At 37.6% G+C, this 17103-nt stretch overlaps 1 protein-coding gene across 1 annotated transcript; it reads right to left on the bottom strand.

Moving 5' to 3' along the window:
* Positions 1–264: 264 nt before the first annotated feature.
* LOC114308851 (tubulin-tyrosine ligase) lies at positions 265–16413 on the bottom strand. Its single transcript, XM_082869117.1, has 14 exons — positions 15760–16413; positions 14507–14631; positions 14222–14438; positions 13855–13980; positions 13525–13781; positions 4415–4522; positions 3982–4123; positions 3714–3879; positions 3211–3368; positions 2760–3083; positions 2414–2488; positions 1859–1928; positions 1587–1744; positions 265–721 (listed from the first exon to the last, which is right to left on the bottom strand). The coding sequence occupies exons 1-14, from the start codon at positions 16267–16269 to the stop codon at positions 572–574; spliced, it is 2586 nt and encodes an 861-aa protein (XP_082725243.1). The 5' UTR covers positions 16270–16413; the 3' UTR covers positions 265–571.
* Positions 16414–17103: the final 690 nt, after the last annotated feature.

A 17103-nucleotide genomic window follows, 5' to 3' on the forward strand; every position in this document is an offset into this window, starting at 1 on the left:
GCACTTCGTCAACGTAATTTGCAAGGTGTCCTACTATATTATTACTAATAAAACAGATTGATGATGTTCGCATGATTGATTACTCGGTTTAAAAGGCAGATCGTAATTCAATTCTATGCATATACTGTTAGTTGTCTGGCTGCAAAATTTCAGCAATAAATTGATCATCTGCAACTACATGGAATCTAGTCACTTATGCACAAACCATACCAAGTCCAAATAAACAGAAAGAAAATAAAACAACTAAATCTATATGGAAGTGTCTCAAATTTGAAAGTATTTTACCTCGGAAAAGCCTGAAATGTATATATTCAAATTTCTACCTCTCTTCTTCAGTCTCCTTGTTTGTACCCAGTGTTATTTAGTTACTTGCATACCAGAAACGTGATCCTGCACCTCATTGGGTCAAGCAATATAAGCCATTATAACTCCCAAACTCAAGTGAAGGCACTTTGGTATCGTACGTATGCCAAGATACTTCACCAGCTAAACAAACTGGCTACCATCTTCATCATCTTCCAAAACATCCACATTACAAATCCTTGCAAAATAATTTCTTTTTAGCTTTCAATTACAATGGGTCAGCATGGGTTGTTTCATTTAGAAAGAGACAACCAAACACGTGATTATAGAAGTCGCGAGCTTTCATGATTTCACCTCCTTTAAATATAGCCTCCATATCATACTTGCATGCTCTAGTACAGTCAGGGCAGTAGGTCACCTACACTTGCAGAAAAACACCTATTAGTTTCAATTAAAGAATACGGAAAAATTTCAACTTTAAAAACAGGAACAGTCAGATTTATGGGATACAAGTTTAGCATCTCTTCAAATAGATATGTTGTAGAATTTTGAGTAAAGATGTAACTAACACTCCGTTTGTTTCGGCATAAAACATTTTCCTATGTTTGGTTGTAACCTTGAAACTAATGTGCTAATGGTCTTATTAGTAGTGGGGTGCTGGCGTAGAGGAGGAATGTTGGTGGCAGTAGCGGTGGCAGCGATGGTAGTGGCAGTGGCGGTGGAAGTGGCTGTAGCGGTGGCAGTGGCGGTGGTGACGGTTGTGGTGGTCATGGGATGGTGGAGGGTTTGATGGTGCTAGTGGCACTAGTTTCTAATCAGGCAAGCATTTTCCACATTTGAAAGTAAAAATATAAGGTTTTCTGTACAAATGCCAGAAAATACGAAAAATATTTTTCAGAAAAAGAAAATGTTTGTACTGAAACAGAGTGCAAGCGTTGGAATTTGAAGCAAAAGCAAATAAAGCTACATACTGTTCACTTCAGCTGGCCATAGCCCAATTTATGAGAAGAAGAGTGTTAAGCAATTCATTGAAGCACAAAGTCTAAACAACGATACCTCAATGGTGAAGATCATGACCGTAGAAGGGACTTAACAGACAGGAAAATGGCAGGACTCGATGATAACCTAGCAGAAACTTCTAGTTCACTTTTTACACATGCAAGGGTCCTAGGGCAAGAACCATGGATTGGTGTATCCAATGTTCTCCACACCTTTCTACAGTGCCAGATTGCTCTTCAGGTCCATTAAATTGTATCAAACATAAGAGGAAACGTTAGTCACACCTCTAATAACTTTGGCTGGAAATGACAATCAAGCATAACATCGACGCCATATATGGCCCGAGATTGTGAACTCTGCATTTCTGGGTGCACTACTGCAGCTGACTCAAAAACTGACCGGATCATCCTTTTGACTCTCACATGGATATCCCACCATTTAACTGCAACAAATACAACAATTTGCATTGACAATTTATTCAAGAATGCAACCAATGTTGCATTTGCATTTCATTTAACGGAAAGGCAAAAGAAATAAGATAGGCAGGTACTAATACCTTGGTGTTCCTTTTCAAACTCCCTAACAAATTCTGGTGTGTTCATGTGATTCAACTTCCCCCTGTAGTTCTGTTGGCCACAAAAGTGATTATGAGGGTGAACTTGTAATTTGCATCAAAATAGTGAAACCAAACCTCCCAACAAAAAGAAAAAACCAAATTAATTAGGGTGTGTTTGTATCATTTTCATAAACTGTTTTCTGTTTTTGAAAATAAATACACTGATATGGACAACTTGTTCAGCAAAGTATTTCCAAAACTGATTTGAGAAAATTTTAGATTAGGAACCACATTTAAGTTGTTTAACAAACTTCTCAAAAGCTATTTTTTCACAAAAATGTGAACTATATAAAAATGATGCGTGTTTTCAAACTTTTCATTGTGTTTGCTTTAAAAAATATAAAAGATAAATCAAAAGATAAAAACATTAAAATGAAAATGATACCAAACAGACACCAGTTTCCATTTTATCTTTACTCTGCTCCAAAACTTGGGCAGTCAAGCAACCAGGAATAAACAAAAAAAAAAAAAGCTAATTTAGTGCTTAGGACTTACCATAACAGTGAAATGAGTCTCATATTCAGAAAAGCTGCGCTTGTCTAAAGAATATGGATTGTTTGCTAATCTAACCTGAAAAGGAAACGAAATTACAGCTCTAAGATGGGCATCCATAATGTATAAAATATATTACATTCCAAACTAAAAATTGGGATAAAAGTCCCGTTGCTAACTCTGACTGCTGATTCTATATCTCTATGTGTGTGTATGTGTAAATATGACTGCTAACTATTTAAAACAAAATGTGAAACATTGGTTCTCAAGGTTATAATTTTTAAGGTCCCTATGTCTTCAGATACATGGTAATGGCCTACAAGTTTAGTCCACAGAGATATGTACGTACCCAAAAAACATCAGAAAGGAATATTTCCAAGGGGTCGATACTGCGAACCAGAATGATGTAACGGAGATCAAATTTCTTCCCTCTGAACAATGCAGGGTATTCTATATACTTCTGACATACTTTTGGACCAGTCTCCATGAGTCGAATAATGGCTGATAAATTACCAGTTATAGTTGTATCAATAGTTCGTGCCATGTTCCACGGTTTTAAGATCCATAGATTGTCAAGTCCATCCCTTTTGCGTACATAATAGTCACCAATCAGATGAGTTAGCTGTGTTTCAAGATTGTAAGTAGACTGCAACCAATCTGGATATCCATATGCCTGTTGGGAAAGAAATTCAAAAAATGAGCAACATTATGATTTATGAATAAGCGATTCAAAAAATACCACTCAGTTTTTGTTCCTGACAAATCAATCGTGTCATACAAAATAAGTGAGCTATCAAGACCTTCTGAACAGTTTCTGCTAGATGATGTTTCATTACAAGACAAGCCTCAAAAGGAAATTGATTTATGTATTGTTGATCTGTCAGTCCAGCAGCCACCTTCATTTCCTCATCCACCTGCATACCTGTCCATATTATATCTGCATCCTTTGGATCAGTACCTGCAATTAGAAAATCAGAATGGAAATTGTCAACGCATAAAATAGTGAAACCATTATAAAAATATATATATAATAAAAATAAATAATTGAGCATATCAATTTAGGTGACTATATAACCCATACTAAGAACAATCATGAACCTAATGAAATGGGGCTAGGATTTTGTAGAGGACTGCAGTCAAACAGATTTAGCATGTGTAAAATTCCAAATTAACAAAGCAATAAAATTCTATAAATAAACAGGATATCTCAAACAAGTAGAGAACATATTTATATATAGATAACAAAAATGAAACTTTAAAATAAAAAATAGAAATTAAGCTGGCATTTAATCACTATACATACTGATTTCAAATTCTGGGCGTGTCAAAAGTTCTTCCACATGAGGTATATCTGTGTAGACACGTAAAGGGCTTCCATCATTACACAGCAAACTATTGGTTGTGCATGGCTTCATGGGCGGGGAGACGAAACTTGTTGATTGCAATTTTTGCCTGCATTTCTCATATTGCTGAAGAATTGAAGTGAATCAATTCCAAAATATAGTGAATAGTGACAATTTAAATTCATAATAATACAGAGGAAATTCAAATTAGTCGAGGAAAATGCGTACTTCAATAAAATAATTTTGTGGTGTATGGAACCAAGCAGTAAGTCTGGCAGAACGTTGCTTCTCCTCTCCAATACCACATAGAAAATCACGAGTACACTCATCACCTTTTTGAACATTCTGGGTCGGCCATAGAATTGAAAAGCTGAAAATATACTTAAAATTAACAATTGCCCAACAAATGTCAGTTGCTGAATTAACTCCAAACGAAAAGTTGCAGCTGTATATAAGGACAGAACACATGTCCATGCATTGAGCATAGAATTATCAAGGTACTAGACTTTGTTGCATAAATGAATCCAGATATCCAATTATTTACCTAACAGAAATTAGAGTTTAGTATTGCAAAGCAACACAGTATATATCAAAACCTTCATACAGAATTTGAGTAATGAAGCTTCTTGAAACAAGAAGTAAAACAACCAAAAAAGAGAACCTTACAGCTGATGCCAGTTTACCATCTGGCATGTACAGAAAAGGTGACACTCTGAAATTTGGCTCATCACTATGCCGCAAAGCTGAACCTAGTTCATCCATCACATACCTAGAAGCACATAAACCAAACAGTGTTCAATGAGTATATAATAAAAAATAGAAGCCAACCAAAAATTACAAAACACATGTACTTAACTAGATTGCTTTTTCTCTATATAATTTGATCAATCAATAGGTGCTTCCCAGAAAAGTACAACAGACTTACAAAACATATCTGCCAGTATTTTCCAATTAAACTTTTATACTCCAGTAATATCATGTTATCAACACAACAACACTTCATATAGTTTAATACACAGTCAACTGTGGAAGGATTGACAGGAGGTGAGAAGTTCACCAGGGAGTGGCAAAACGACGTCAGACACCAAAAGCCTATGTTACATGGACTCAGGTATCAGGTGCGGGTGCAAGCATCAGATTTTTCTGAGCCTAAATCTTATGATATGGGGATATACATTCAAAAGTCAGGTATGTGTACGGGTGAACACGTCTTACATAGATGTTGTTTATTATTTAGAACTTCAAATCAAATGGAATTCAGGGAAAATATGAAATTAAAGCATTCAAACATCATCTAAAACTAGAGGATTCATGTCTAAACTAAATTGAGTACAGGTGTCGGACACATCCCACACCATTACCCTTGTCATATCCGCCAGACACGGGTACACTAGGAGAAGTAGAAGAGTCCATGTAACATAGCCAAAGGCAAATGTGATTATTAAGAGAGAGATGGAGCAGTCCAACCACGAGAGAGAGAGAGAGAGAGAAGTGGTGCAGACCTCGACTGAAGTTGATATCTTCTAACTGCGATGTAATGAAAGTTGTTAGAATTTACCATCACCTACCACCACTACCACCTCACCTACTCCACTAAACCTAACCCACTACACCACTACCACCATCCACTACACCTACATCTATATAAGGAACCATTTGTAATATACATAAAAGCAACAAGATATCAATCAATAATACATATATTTTAACATGGTATCAGAGCAAGGTTAAGACCTTAGTATTTCTCGCTTCACCGGCGGGCGGCAACCTCGCCTTGGCCGCCCGCCGGACCTCAACCTAGTCCGCCAGAATCTTCTTCATCACCATCACAGCTTGACTACAGCTCCAGTCTACTGGAATATAGGGTGGGGTGGGGAGAGAGATGAATAATGCTTTTCTGTTAAAGCCCTCACTGGCTCAAGAAGACTCAAGATTCTGCCACAAGGTCCGAATAGCCATAGCCATAGCCATCAGTCCTCTGCATCTCCTCCAATGGTGGTTGGGTCTCCCACAACTTCCATCTCCAAGGGTGGTGGTGCCAGTGGACGCCCGAGGACATCGACCTCCACTTCACAACCTGGCAATAAACCCACCGCCCAACCTTCTTCTTTGTCTTCTCAGCAGCCCAAGAACTCCACATCAGTGCCAAGCCGGAAATCATCTCCGGTTGGTGTCAGCAGTGTTCCATCAATACTTAACAGGATCTTTGAACTTCTTTGATCTCATCTTAGGGGCCTTCATTTCTGAATATTTATCACCAGCAATTGGAGTATGGGCTTGTCGGGTTTCAGAAAGAGGAGTGGGAGTTCTCTGCTTTTGCACTTATTTTAAAATATTCTCCACCGCCCAGCTATTTCTCTTTTCTTTTAAAAAACAGCTCATCCTGTGTCTTCGTCTCCCCCTTCCTCCACTGCGCTGCCTCCTAACAGTTGTGTGTTGCTCTGTGGTCATGGAGTCATGAAGGGTGATGCTGGCTTCCGTAAAGATGACAGACCTATGCTTGGCAGAAATGAGTTATTCAAAAATACTTTTAGAAAAGCTCTCCTATTTCCACTCTCAAACCCACCATTCCTTTTTTTAATCATCCACTACCTCACCTTTCTTTTTATTATTATACAGCACTGCCTTTTCTTGATCTCAGACCCATGATCATTATTATGCTTCCCACTATATTTATATATCTCTTTTTATTATACTATATTACCCAAATACTCTCCACTTTCACACCACACCGTCTGATCCTACTCTACCTTTTCTTTATTTTATTTTATCTTCCTTCTTCAAAAAAAAAAAAAAAAAACAAAACAAACAAAATCACACATTCTCACCCCTTGATTTTTTCTGCATATCCTTCCTACCATCCGGGTTTGCACAACACATTTGTTTTATTCATATCAGGGGCTAAACCCCGATCACCATTTTACACCAAAAAAAAAAAAAAAAAAAAAAAAACAAACAAACAAACAAACAAACAAAACAACCACAACCACAGTGGGATTTTTCTTTTCCCTTCTCTATTCTACTGAAGGTCTCTTCTTTTTACTTTTATCTTGGGTGTCCCGTGCCAGTCCGGTCTCCGTACTTCCTAGTCCACCGAGCACGTTCACTCCCCCATACTCCTCCACTGCAGCATATGGCGGACCTCCAAATCGGAACATCACAGTTGCCTTCCGCTTCAGCTCCTTGTTTTCTGCCTTTAGCACACTTATCTCTGCTCGCGCATCCTTATACATGCGTTGGAGCAGAGACAGCTGGGAGTTTAACTGTTGCACCTCATTTGTCCTGCTCTGCAGCCGGTGCGACAAGTTTGTGACCGCAGTCATGGTTTCCACACATGACTTCAGAGTATACTGATTGGCCTCAATATCAGTTTGCACCGCCATTTTTTGCTCCACCGACCGCATCGGAAAGTTCAACGGAGCAAACACAGAGGTGTTTGGTTGAGGTTCACTGGCCACCGCACCAGTTATTTCTCTTGTGGACTCGTTCAGTTCTGGAAAGAGCGTGAGCAGACCACGGGAAGAGGAGGCCATGTTCTGGGTAGCTGGACGGGACGAAGAGGCCATGTTGCTGAGTGTTTCAGAGACGGGTTGGTTACAGAGTGTTACAGACTATCTCTCTCAGCAAAAGGAACTATCTCTCTCAGCAAAACGAAGAGTTTTTTTCAGAGTTTTTTTAGCGGGTTTTCTGCCTCAGCCTCAGCCTCCGCTTTGATTTATAAAGACCTTGACGAAGAGGCAGACCCGCGCATCATGCGCCGCTCGGCGCTCGCCGACAACTTGGCGCGTCTTTTGATGGCACGCCTTTTGATGGCACACCTTTTTATGGATTGGACACGCCTTTTGATGGCACGCCTTTTTATGGTTTGGACACGCCTTTTGATGGCACGCCTTTTAATGGTTTGGGCACGCCTTTTGATGGCACGCCTTTTGAAAGATTGGGCACACCTTTTGAGGGTACGACTTTTTAAGGGTCCGACAAGACTCTGTAAACTGTCCCGACATTGATTCCGGTTAGCTCCTTTAGGGGTCCGACAAGACTCTGTAAACTGTCCCGACATTGATTCCGGTTAGCTCCTTTATGGGTCCGACAAGACTCTGTAAACTGTCCCGACATTGATTCCGGTTAGTTTCTACAAGGGTCCAGCAAGACTCCGTAAACTGTCACAACAACTGTCACAACATTGTCTGCTACAACGGTCCGACATGACCCCATAAACTGTCTTCTACATCGGTCTGACACCGCCATCCAGTGTCCTCTACACCGTTATGACGCCACCATACAGTGTCCTCTACAACGTTATGACACCCCCATCCAGTGTCCTCTACAACGTTATGACACCACCATTCAGTGTCTTCACCATCGGTCTGACACGACACTCGGACCCCATAAACTGTCTTCTACATCGGTCTGACACCGCCATCCAGTGTCCTCTACACCGTTATGACGCCACCATACAGTGTCCTCTACAACGTTATGACACCCCCATCCAGTGTCCTCTACAACGTTATGACACCACCATTCAGTGTCTTCACCATCGGTCTGACACGACCATACAGTGTCTCCTATCCTCTTTTATTTTTATGTATTTTATTATTTTGTTCCTCTCTTCAAACTCAAGTTGGTTAGTTTCTATCCTCCTTGAGTTTGCGGGGGGCTGTTAGAATTTACCATCACCTACCACCACTACCACCTCACCTACTCCACTAAACCTAACCCACTACACCACTACCACCTCACCTACTCCACTAAACCTAACCCACTACACCACTACCACCATCCACTACACCTACATCTATATAAGGAACCATTTGTAATATACATAAAAGCAACAAGATATCAATCAATAATACATATATTTTAACAAAAGTACCACCTTATATATATAGGAGGTGAGCACTTGGTTATAACTAACTGTTCGCAACATCCAGCATAATTTTTTAGGGGTCTTATAAGAAGTCCATTTTATCATAAGGATTACGTCATGATTACTGAAAAGGCTAGAAGTGAAGTCTATCTCACAGTAGGGCTAGCCAAGGGTAGCCCGACCAACGTGGAGCGCGGCGCTGCAACGAAGCCTCCATTGTTAGCCTCATAGCCAAAAGACCTAGAATCCCATAGGTCGAGTGATGGTTATCGAAATGTACACATTTAGGCCGTTTAAAATATACTTGTTAGGTCCTTTAATCATTGTTACTTGATGATTTTAATATGTTCACTCAAACTTATGAGTAGAAATCAGACTTAATTTCATATTTGAAACCCGAGACCAAGCTCCAACTCAACTCTGAAAGCCTAGAAGAATCTAAATAATTTTAATCAAGTTAGAAAGACCCAACCCATGAAGTTTGAAGAAATAAAGTTAGATTTGTTGCAATCCCGCTAGAAGAGTCACTCTGCACCTATGAAGCACAGATACTCCAAAAAGGTAACGTACAAGTATCGGATACGCATCGAATACTAACAGAACTTTTCAAAATGTAGGTTCTAAAACCACTTGTGTAGGTCAGGGTTGAGAATTGAGGGGGTGTGCCCTAGCCTTGTCGGCATACGGATACGCGTCCGATACAAGGGATATATATCGGATACGGCAAATAAGTACCTGATTTTTTTTTTTAATTTCAGATATGGGAGGGATACATAAAGGATACTTGAGAGATTAAGTAGGATACAGGAGAATACGCTAGGGATACACCAAATACGCTTGGGACACGCCAAATAAGTATCCAATTTTTTTTCTTCTAATTTTTTATTTTTTATATTTTAATACGCCAAATAAGTATATAATTTTTTTCTAATTTTTTATTATTTTATATTTATATTTTTTTCAATGGTTAATACTATCTGCTCTCAATTCTTTTTTCCTTTTTTTTTTTTTTTTTTCCCTTATCTATTAGGCTGCTTTATTTAAATTTTTTTCCACTTTTTTTTGTTTTGTTTCCCTATACTGTTTTAATGTAAGTATTTCTTTACCAAATTTTTAATTTTAGAAACTTTAATGTTAGTATTTCTTTATTTAATAGGAATCCCTCTCTTTATTTATTAATTTGCTTCAAGTTTTATTTTCATGCATATTACATTGTTAAAATTATAAATAAATAAAAAATTTACGAACGTATCCCCGTCGTACCCGTATCCTACTTTTTCAAATTTTGGCGTATCGCCGTATCCCGTATCTGTATCCATGATTCCTAGCTCTGCACAGCAATCGGTATTTTGGGCATATCTCTCTTATTGGATATTGGATTAAGGTGAATCAAGAAACGTTGGAAAGCTAACTTATAAGGCTACAATTTTTTTGTAAATTAATAATTCTCCAATTTTGACATTTACTAGGTCATGGACCCACAAGACGAGTCAAAAACGTTAGGAATAATTCTATTCGAATTTTCCCCTTTTTTTTTAGAATTCTAGCCTCTTGGGTATTATTTAGATGTATCCTATGTCTATAAATACAGAAGCCTATTGATCATTATGGTTATTGAGGATTCTAGAGAAAAGTGGAGAGAGGCAAGGAGAATAGGTTTTTCACCTCAACCATGAGTGGCTAATCTTCTTCTCCGGGATTGAGATGAAGCCCTAATCAAGTAACTTGTAATTTTGTATTTAGATTCTAGTTTTTCTTTAGATTTGGATGATTGTTGTATGATTGTTAAAATCCTTTTGTTCAACAAACGTTTTCATCCGATTTATATATTTGATTTCTGTGATTGAGAATGCATAATCATACAACTATTTTGCTTGCTTATATATACAAATCGTGAGACGAGTCATGCTTAAGGGAGACAAGCATGCCACAACCCTAGTTTAGTGTGGACGATTCGTGCCGACCAAAATAGTTCGTGCCTGCAATTCTTGATAATGATATTAAGGCTTGTAACTACAATATATCACTATTATCCGAATCATTAATTTACTGAAATTTAATATATTAATTAATTACTTGTTATGAGATTAGAGGTGAATTCAAAACCCCAAACCATTTTCTACTTCAATTCCACCTCAATCTTTCTTTTTATTTAATAATTCTTTTTAGTTAATTTTATATTAAAATCAAAATATTCATCAAATTCAAATTAATTAAGAATTGATTTTTTAATATTTAACAGCTTAGTCTTTTAGTCCCTGTGGATCGATACCCGAACTACACCACTATTCTATAGAATTAAGATCTTAGTAAAGATTCATTTTTTGTGTGAAAAACGACCCACCATCAAGGTGCGTGAGCAATGCCATATAATATCCGCGGTAATTGGAGTGGTTCCATAATCAAGTAATGAGATACGCAATACAACCACTACGGTGTTGCCTATCATGGTTATAAAATGACCTGGTGATCACAAACACGAAAAAAGGAAAAAGAGCAACCTAAGGTTGTGACTTTTCCTTGTAGAAGTAGGAAAAGTCTAGCAGCTTATAAATATAGATGCAATGTTTATTTTCAAGATAGAGCTAAGTTATGAGAATTTGAGGTTGTGTTCGTATGAATTTGGTAACCCTTGCTAAGGTCAAGTACCTCTTTCCCTCTCTTCTTCTTTGCGCATTCCCAAGTATACTATTCACAGCCTCAAAATGCACTTTTCCATCCCCAAAACCCTATACAATTGCCCTCAAATCAACCCTAATCCCTTATAATATTTATTAGCCTTCAATTTAACCATTAAACCCTAAATTACTCACTATTTAGGTTCTTAAATAGCTTCTGTTATGAAAATCCAGCAAGCTATCCTACATCAATTTGGTTTCAAAGCCTCAAGATCCTACCTCTGTTCTCTACCAATTTTTTATTACAATGTTGACAAACGCTGAATTATATTCCAAGTTTAAAGCCTTTTCAGAAGATTATGAGGCTATCAAGAAAGATGTTTGTGGTGTTAAACTTGGATGTTGTGACAATAAAGTGCGAAGTGCATATTATCAATACAATTTTGAAAGAAATTGTTGTAGAAATTGATAATGATTAGGAAAATTGAAACCATTTGAAAATCATGCATTATCATTTGCATATTTATCATTGGCATACTCTTTTGAACAAAAATGTTGCTTCTGTTATTCTTGAGAATCGTGGACATTATTTTGAATTATTGGAGTAAATAAATTGGTGAATCTGGGAAGGGTATAAAATATTTTGTAAAGAGAATTAAGTTGGCTTGAGATCCTCGGTGAAAGACCAAAAACCCACGCAAAGTAAGTACCAATTTCACCGGTAAAGTGGGGGTGATTTTGGTAATTCTTCGATAGACTACTTGCAAATACATATCTAGAGATTCCCAGTGATTTATTTACATAATTATTGAAATGGAAAATGTGAAGTTTGAAAAACTGAAAACTTGCATTGGTTTTGTTTCATGAAAAAGAACTATTTTGAGATGAATTGGCATGACATTGCATTCATGATCATATTCATGTTAAGGCATATTTACTTAGTTAATATCATCTCTGCTGGGCCTAGTGCTCATCTCTTTGTGGAAACCATTTTTCAGGTGTTGATAGCGTGCCACCACTAAGATGATGGCTATTGTGAAATGAGGGCAACAAGCTTGGTTGTCTTATTAATTGTATGGCCTAAGGCCTTATTTATATTGGGTTGAGATCCCATTCTTATAAATAGGGCCATGCAAAGTTTTTAAAGGCAAATGCATACCTCAAGGCATTTTCCCCCTCTAAGGCAAGGGCGTTGAGGTGTAAGCATTTCAAATTTCAAATTTTAAATTTTAATATTTGGTGGATAAATTAAATATTTTAAAATTGTAAAAAAATAAAAACAAAATTAAATATAAAGGTGTAAATACTTTTTGCCTTAAGGCCTTGAACATTTTACTACACAGAAGGAAGTTTTCCTTCACTGAAAGTAAAATTGATATTCTTAATTTTAGTAATTGAGCTTCTCACTTGACAATAACTGTATTTTTTCTTGATTGATCATTTACTTTATTTTTCCTGTAGAATATAGTTACAAAAAGGGATTCTTTCTATTTTTTTATGTTTAAACAATCTAATAGACTAAGTTTAACAAAAGCTCAAGGCAATGCGTATGCGCATACTTCTCACATGCGTATGCGCATACTTCTCACATGCGTATGCGCAAAAAGTGTACAAAGCACACCTAAGGAGTAATGCCTAAAAATCGAAGCCTTGAGTGTTTTACCTGAGCCTCGAGGAGAGGCGAGCATCAAGGCAAGCCTCAGGAAAGCCTATTAAAACCTTGGAGCCATGTCCCTTTTTATATGTAAGCCCGTAAAATTTTTTGTGAAAATAGAAATAAATATTCAATATAGCATTTTATTTGATTTATTCCCGTGTCATATAGTGAGTTATTGTAGGATGCCTTGTGACTCTTAGATCATCATGAGATGAGTGGAATGCATTATTGGAGAGTGGTTCATATTTTGCACAACCTATTAAGATGTAGTATAAAATCTATATCATCTTCATCAAATTAATTGACCCAATTCATTAGCCCTTAAAATTAGAGTACAAAAAGCATCTTATGCCAAGGAAGGCAATAAAACGGAAGCAGCAACAGGTCGCATTTGCCACAGACCAGACAATCTCAGAATTAATTGTTTTTCCTTGACATAAAGCTACAAAGGATTGGCTTGAAATGTTCTATTTTTCAACCATCATAAGAATGTTTGTGTACCAGAGATCTTAAGTATAGACTACAAATTTACAATTTAACTTCTCTATGTTTCTCACGAATCACATAAAAATATGGCAAATTAACAAGAAGAAGCACCAATAATAAAGCAATAAAGTTCGAATATGTACCATACAGAGGTTTCATCAATCTTTTCTTCATCTGCTAGTCTATAATTCATCAAATATAACCACATTGCATTGACAACACGATCAGCAAGAGTTTCTTCTGAAGTCCATTCAGGAAGACGTGGTTGAAGCATTGAATCAATCACATGATTTCCGGATTCTAAGATTTTTGATGCATTTACACCATTCAGCAGAGAAAGATTAGGAAAGGATTCAAGAATTTCTAGGGCACTTTCTCCAAGTGGGCCTGGAATATCTACCTGTTCCATTGCATTTATCAGCGCAAGTTTGGAAGATGTCTAAACACAATAGAGCCAGTTTTAAGAAAGATACCTCCAGAGCATTTAAGCAAGAAAAACCCTTTAGGAGCTCCAATAACTCACCAACCGGGTTCTGTTCCAATCGGTTTCCCCGAAGATTTAGATGTGATAGAGATGGCATTTCAGCAGGTGAAAATGCCTGAACAAGAAGCAATAAAAATGAAATCAGCAAAGAACTTGCTTCAGGAATTGCTGGATGTCCAAATTTATCAGCACTTGAATTAACAAAAAGGAGTTAATCAACCAGAAACTACACTTCGTTACAAATGGCTAAATGGCCATACATGGAAATATGCCAGATATTTTATATCTTCTGTGTACTCAAAATAGTCTAATTAAACAAAATAGAAAAGAGAAAGCCATGAGAAACTAACAAGGACCTTATTGATTAAATTGTGAATAGATCTATTTGAAAGGTCAAGCAATGTCACACCCCGCAACGGATGGTCAGTCTCATGGAAGAAGCCAGGATTGTCCTTATCATATATTCCTCCACAAAATCCCAGTGCCCACTCACCAAAATTGCAGGTGAAACACGAGTTGTAAATTTCCAAACTTGGGCAACCTTGAAAAATAGTATCTGCCATGTGATCATCACTAGAAACAGAACAACTAAGTTATTTCTTCATCAGAAGCCACTAATCATAGAAATCAATAAAACTTACTTTTTTAGAAGAATTGGATTGTTATTCAGCCAAAGTGCCTTAAGATGCTTGAACTTTACAATTTCCTGAGTAACAGTTTCCACATTCTCGAGCTTGTTTCCGCATAGGCTAAGTGCAAGTAAATTCTATGCAAAACAAGATCAAATTAATAAAGAAAGCTTTCAGAAAATAAGCAATCTCAAAAGGCACTGATTAACGAAATGAGATACCAGACAACATAAATGAGATGCTCTATGATGCATGAAGACGATTAAATATTGGCTATTGTCATCTCTCCTACTGTCAGGACAATGTGTCAGTAAAACTTAAACCGCGGATCAATTAATTTGATAGATAGCTTGAAAAAGTCAGGATCCAAATCATCACACCAAGTTAATGTAGTTCTATTTGCACACAACCATCCCTATCAATACACACCATTGTCTAATTGTTTTTTAATTACAATTGTATCCATCAAGCAAATTACCTTTTTGTACAAAACCTTAAAATCTAGTATCTCAGTACACACCATGAACCCCCTTCCTCCTCCGCCATCCACTCCCCCTCACCAATCATGTCACCCCTCCAAAGCCCCCCCCCCCCCCCCCGGTCCACCTCCACCTTTGCAAGAGAGAGAGAGGGAGAGGGGGAGAGAGAAAAAACCTCATCATTGCAAACCCTACCACCTACCACCACAAACCACCGAGCATTTCAAAAAGCCCTCAGCGAATCTCTCCCGGCTGTGAACCTCCCCACGACTACGAATCCCCCTCGTCGACCTCTCTCTCTCTCTCTCTCTCTCTCTCTCTCTCTCTCTCTCGCACACGTGCAGACTGTGAGGAAGGGGTTGAGGTGGTCAGGGAAAGGTGGGGGAGGGGTGGGAGGTATTGTAGTGGCGGGAGTGATGGTGGGTTTGTATGCAGCAGCGAGGGCGGTAGTTGATGCCAACGCCAGTGAGTGATGGACTAGCGTTAGGATTTTGAAAGTTAGAGAAGATGTATAATTTAAAAATTCATGGTGTCAATTGAAAAATAAAATTAAAAATTCAAATTAGGTGTGGTGTTGAGCTTGAGACAAGTAAATGGTTTTGAATTGAGAGAATACGTGGTGCGTAAACAGAAGCTCTCACAAAGTTATCTATATATATATATATATATATAGAGAGAGAGAGAGAGTGACAGTAACTGAATTTCTTACAGGCATAGATGCTAGCTATATCAATAGAAAACGCATTCAATTGTTTACAAGAAAAATAAATAAAAGAAATTACTTACAGGAAATTTACTAGGCAAGTCAAGAGACAATAACAAAGCATCGTCCATGTGAAGGTCCTCAAGCTCCAACCATCTCACAGTGTCATCTCCTTTGTCTTTTGCATTACGAATTTCAGTCTCCACAAATTCCACCGCATTGAATTTGGCAACATTCACATCTGAGGCTCCACCAGCAGAATCAATATCAACACACATTAACGAAGCCATCCTTTCAACCAAACCCGGGACTTGCTCCAACTGTTTGCGGGCATCGGAGAGTCTAAAAGTCCAGGCGTGGTCGGAGAGGAAGACGTGGGAATCCTTGGGCATGAAATCAGAGGTAAGTAGGAGGCGCCTCTGTCGGCCTTCCTCGCAGGGCTCGATCTCGAAGAAGTCGCCGCCATCGAATGTCTCCGTAGAAAGTTTGTGGAACAGTTGGCCGTGCAGCGACTCAGGCACGCCCGACGCCGCAAGTAAGACGCCGTGCACTTTCACGAACTCCTCCAATGTTCGGATTCTGTCGCCGCCCATGTCGGACCTCTTTGTGTTTCTGCTCTTTGTGTATGTGTTTTTGTGGAACTCTCGGGACAACACAACACTACTGGCCTTACTCACCCACTCACTCTGCCCTGGTCTGGTTTTGTTTTGTGGTTGAGCCCTTCGAAGGTGGTGTTTGGCAAGGAAGTTTTTAATTTTTTTTTCAAAGTTAAAATTTATAAAAAAATAAAATAATTAATAAGATAAAATATGATATCAAACTTATAATTATTTTATTTTTTGTTTTACAAATATCACATGCAAGTATAAAAAAATTTATAAAAAGATAAAATAAATAAAATGTGATTTAATGTGTTTCTAAGTTAAATTTTTTTTTTCTAAGTTACGCAATGTAATTCAATGTGTGTGTATGTTTATGAACTGTGTAAGATCATTTACGAGGACGAGTCAACAACTGAATCACTATGATTAATATCTTATTAAAGATATTTTCTTACTTACCCTATTTTCTAAATATCCTAATGTGGTAAGTTATTCCGAAACTATGATTTTGTAAGTATGAATGAGTTTTTATTTGTCTGATCAACATAATATTTGTAAATGTGATTGATGTGACACAAATGTATATAATGGACCCAAGATCATTCTGTATATTTGAAACAGACCTAAGGTCGTTCTGTACATTTGACAAGATGGATCCAAGGTCGTTCTGAACATCTGATAAATCTTGTTATCTTTTATGAATTGACTGAATGGTCATTATACAACTGTAATTATTGGACTCAAGATCGTCCTATTATGATATGATCAATTCCGTTCTGTACATTTGTTATACGTTGGACCCGTGGTCATTATGTTATTTGTTGG

Source organism: Camellia sinensis, chromosome 5, assembly GCF_055761805.1.
Source record: "Camellia sinensis isolate YWXY chromosome 5, ASM5576180v1, whole genome shotgun sequence".
NCBI lineage: Eukaryota > Viridiplantae > Streptophyta > Magnoliopsida > Ericales > Theaceae > Camellia > Camellia sinensis.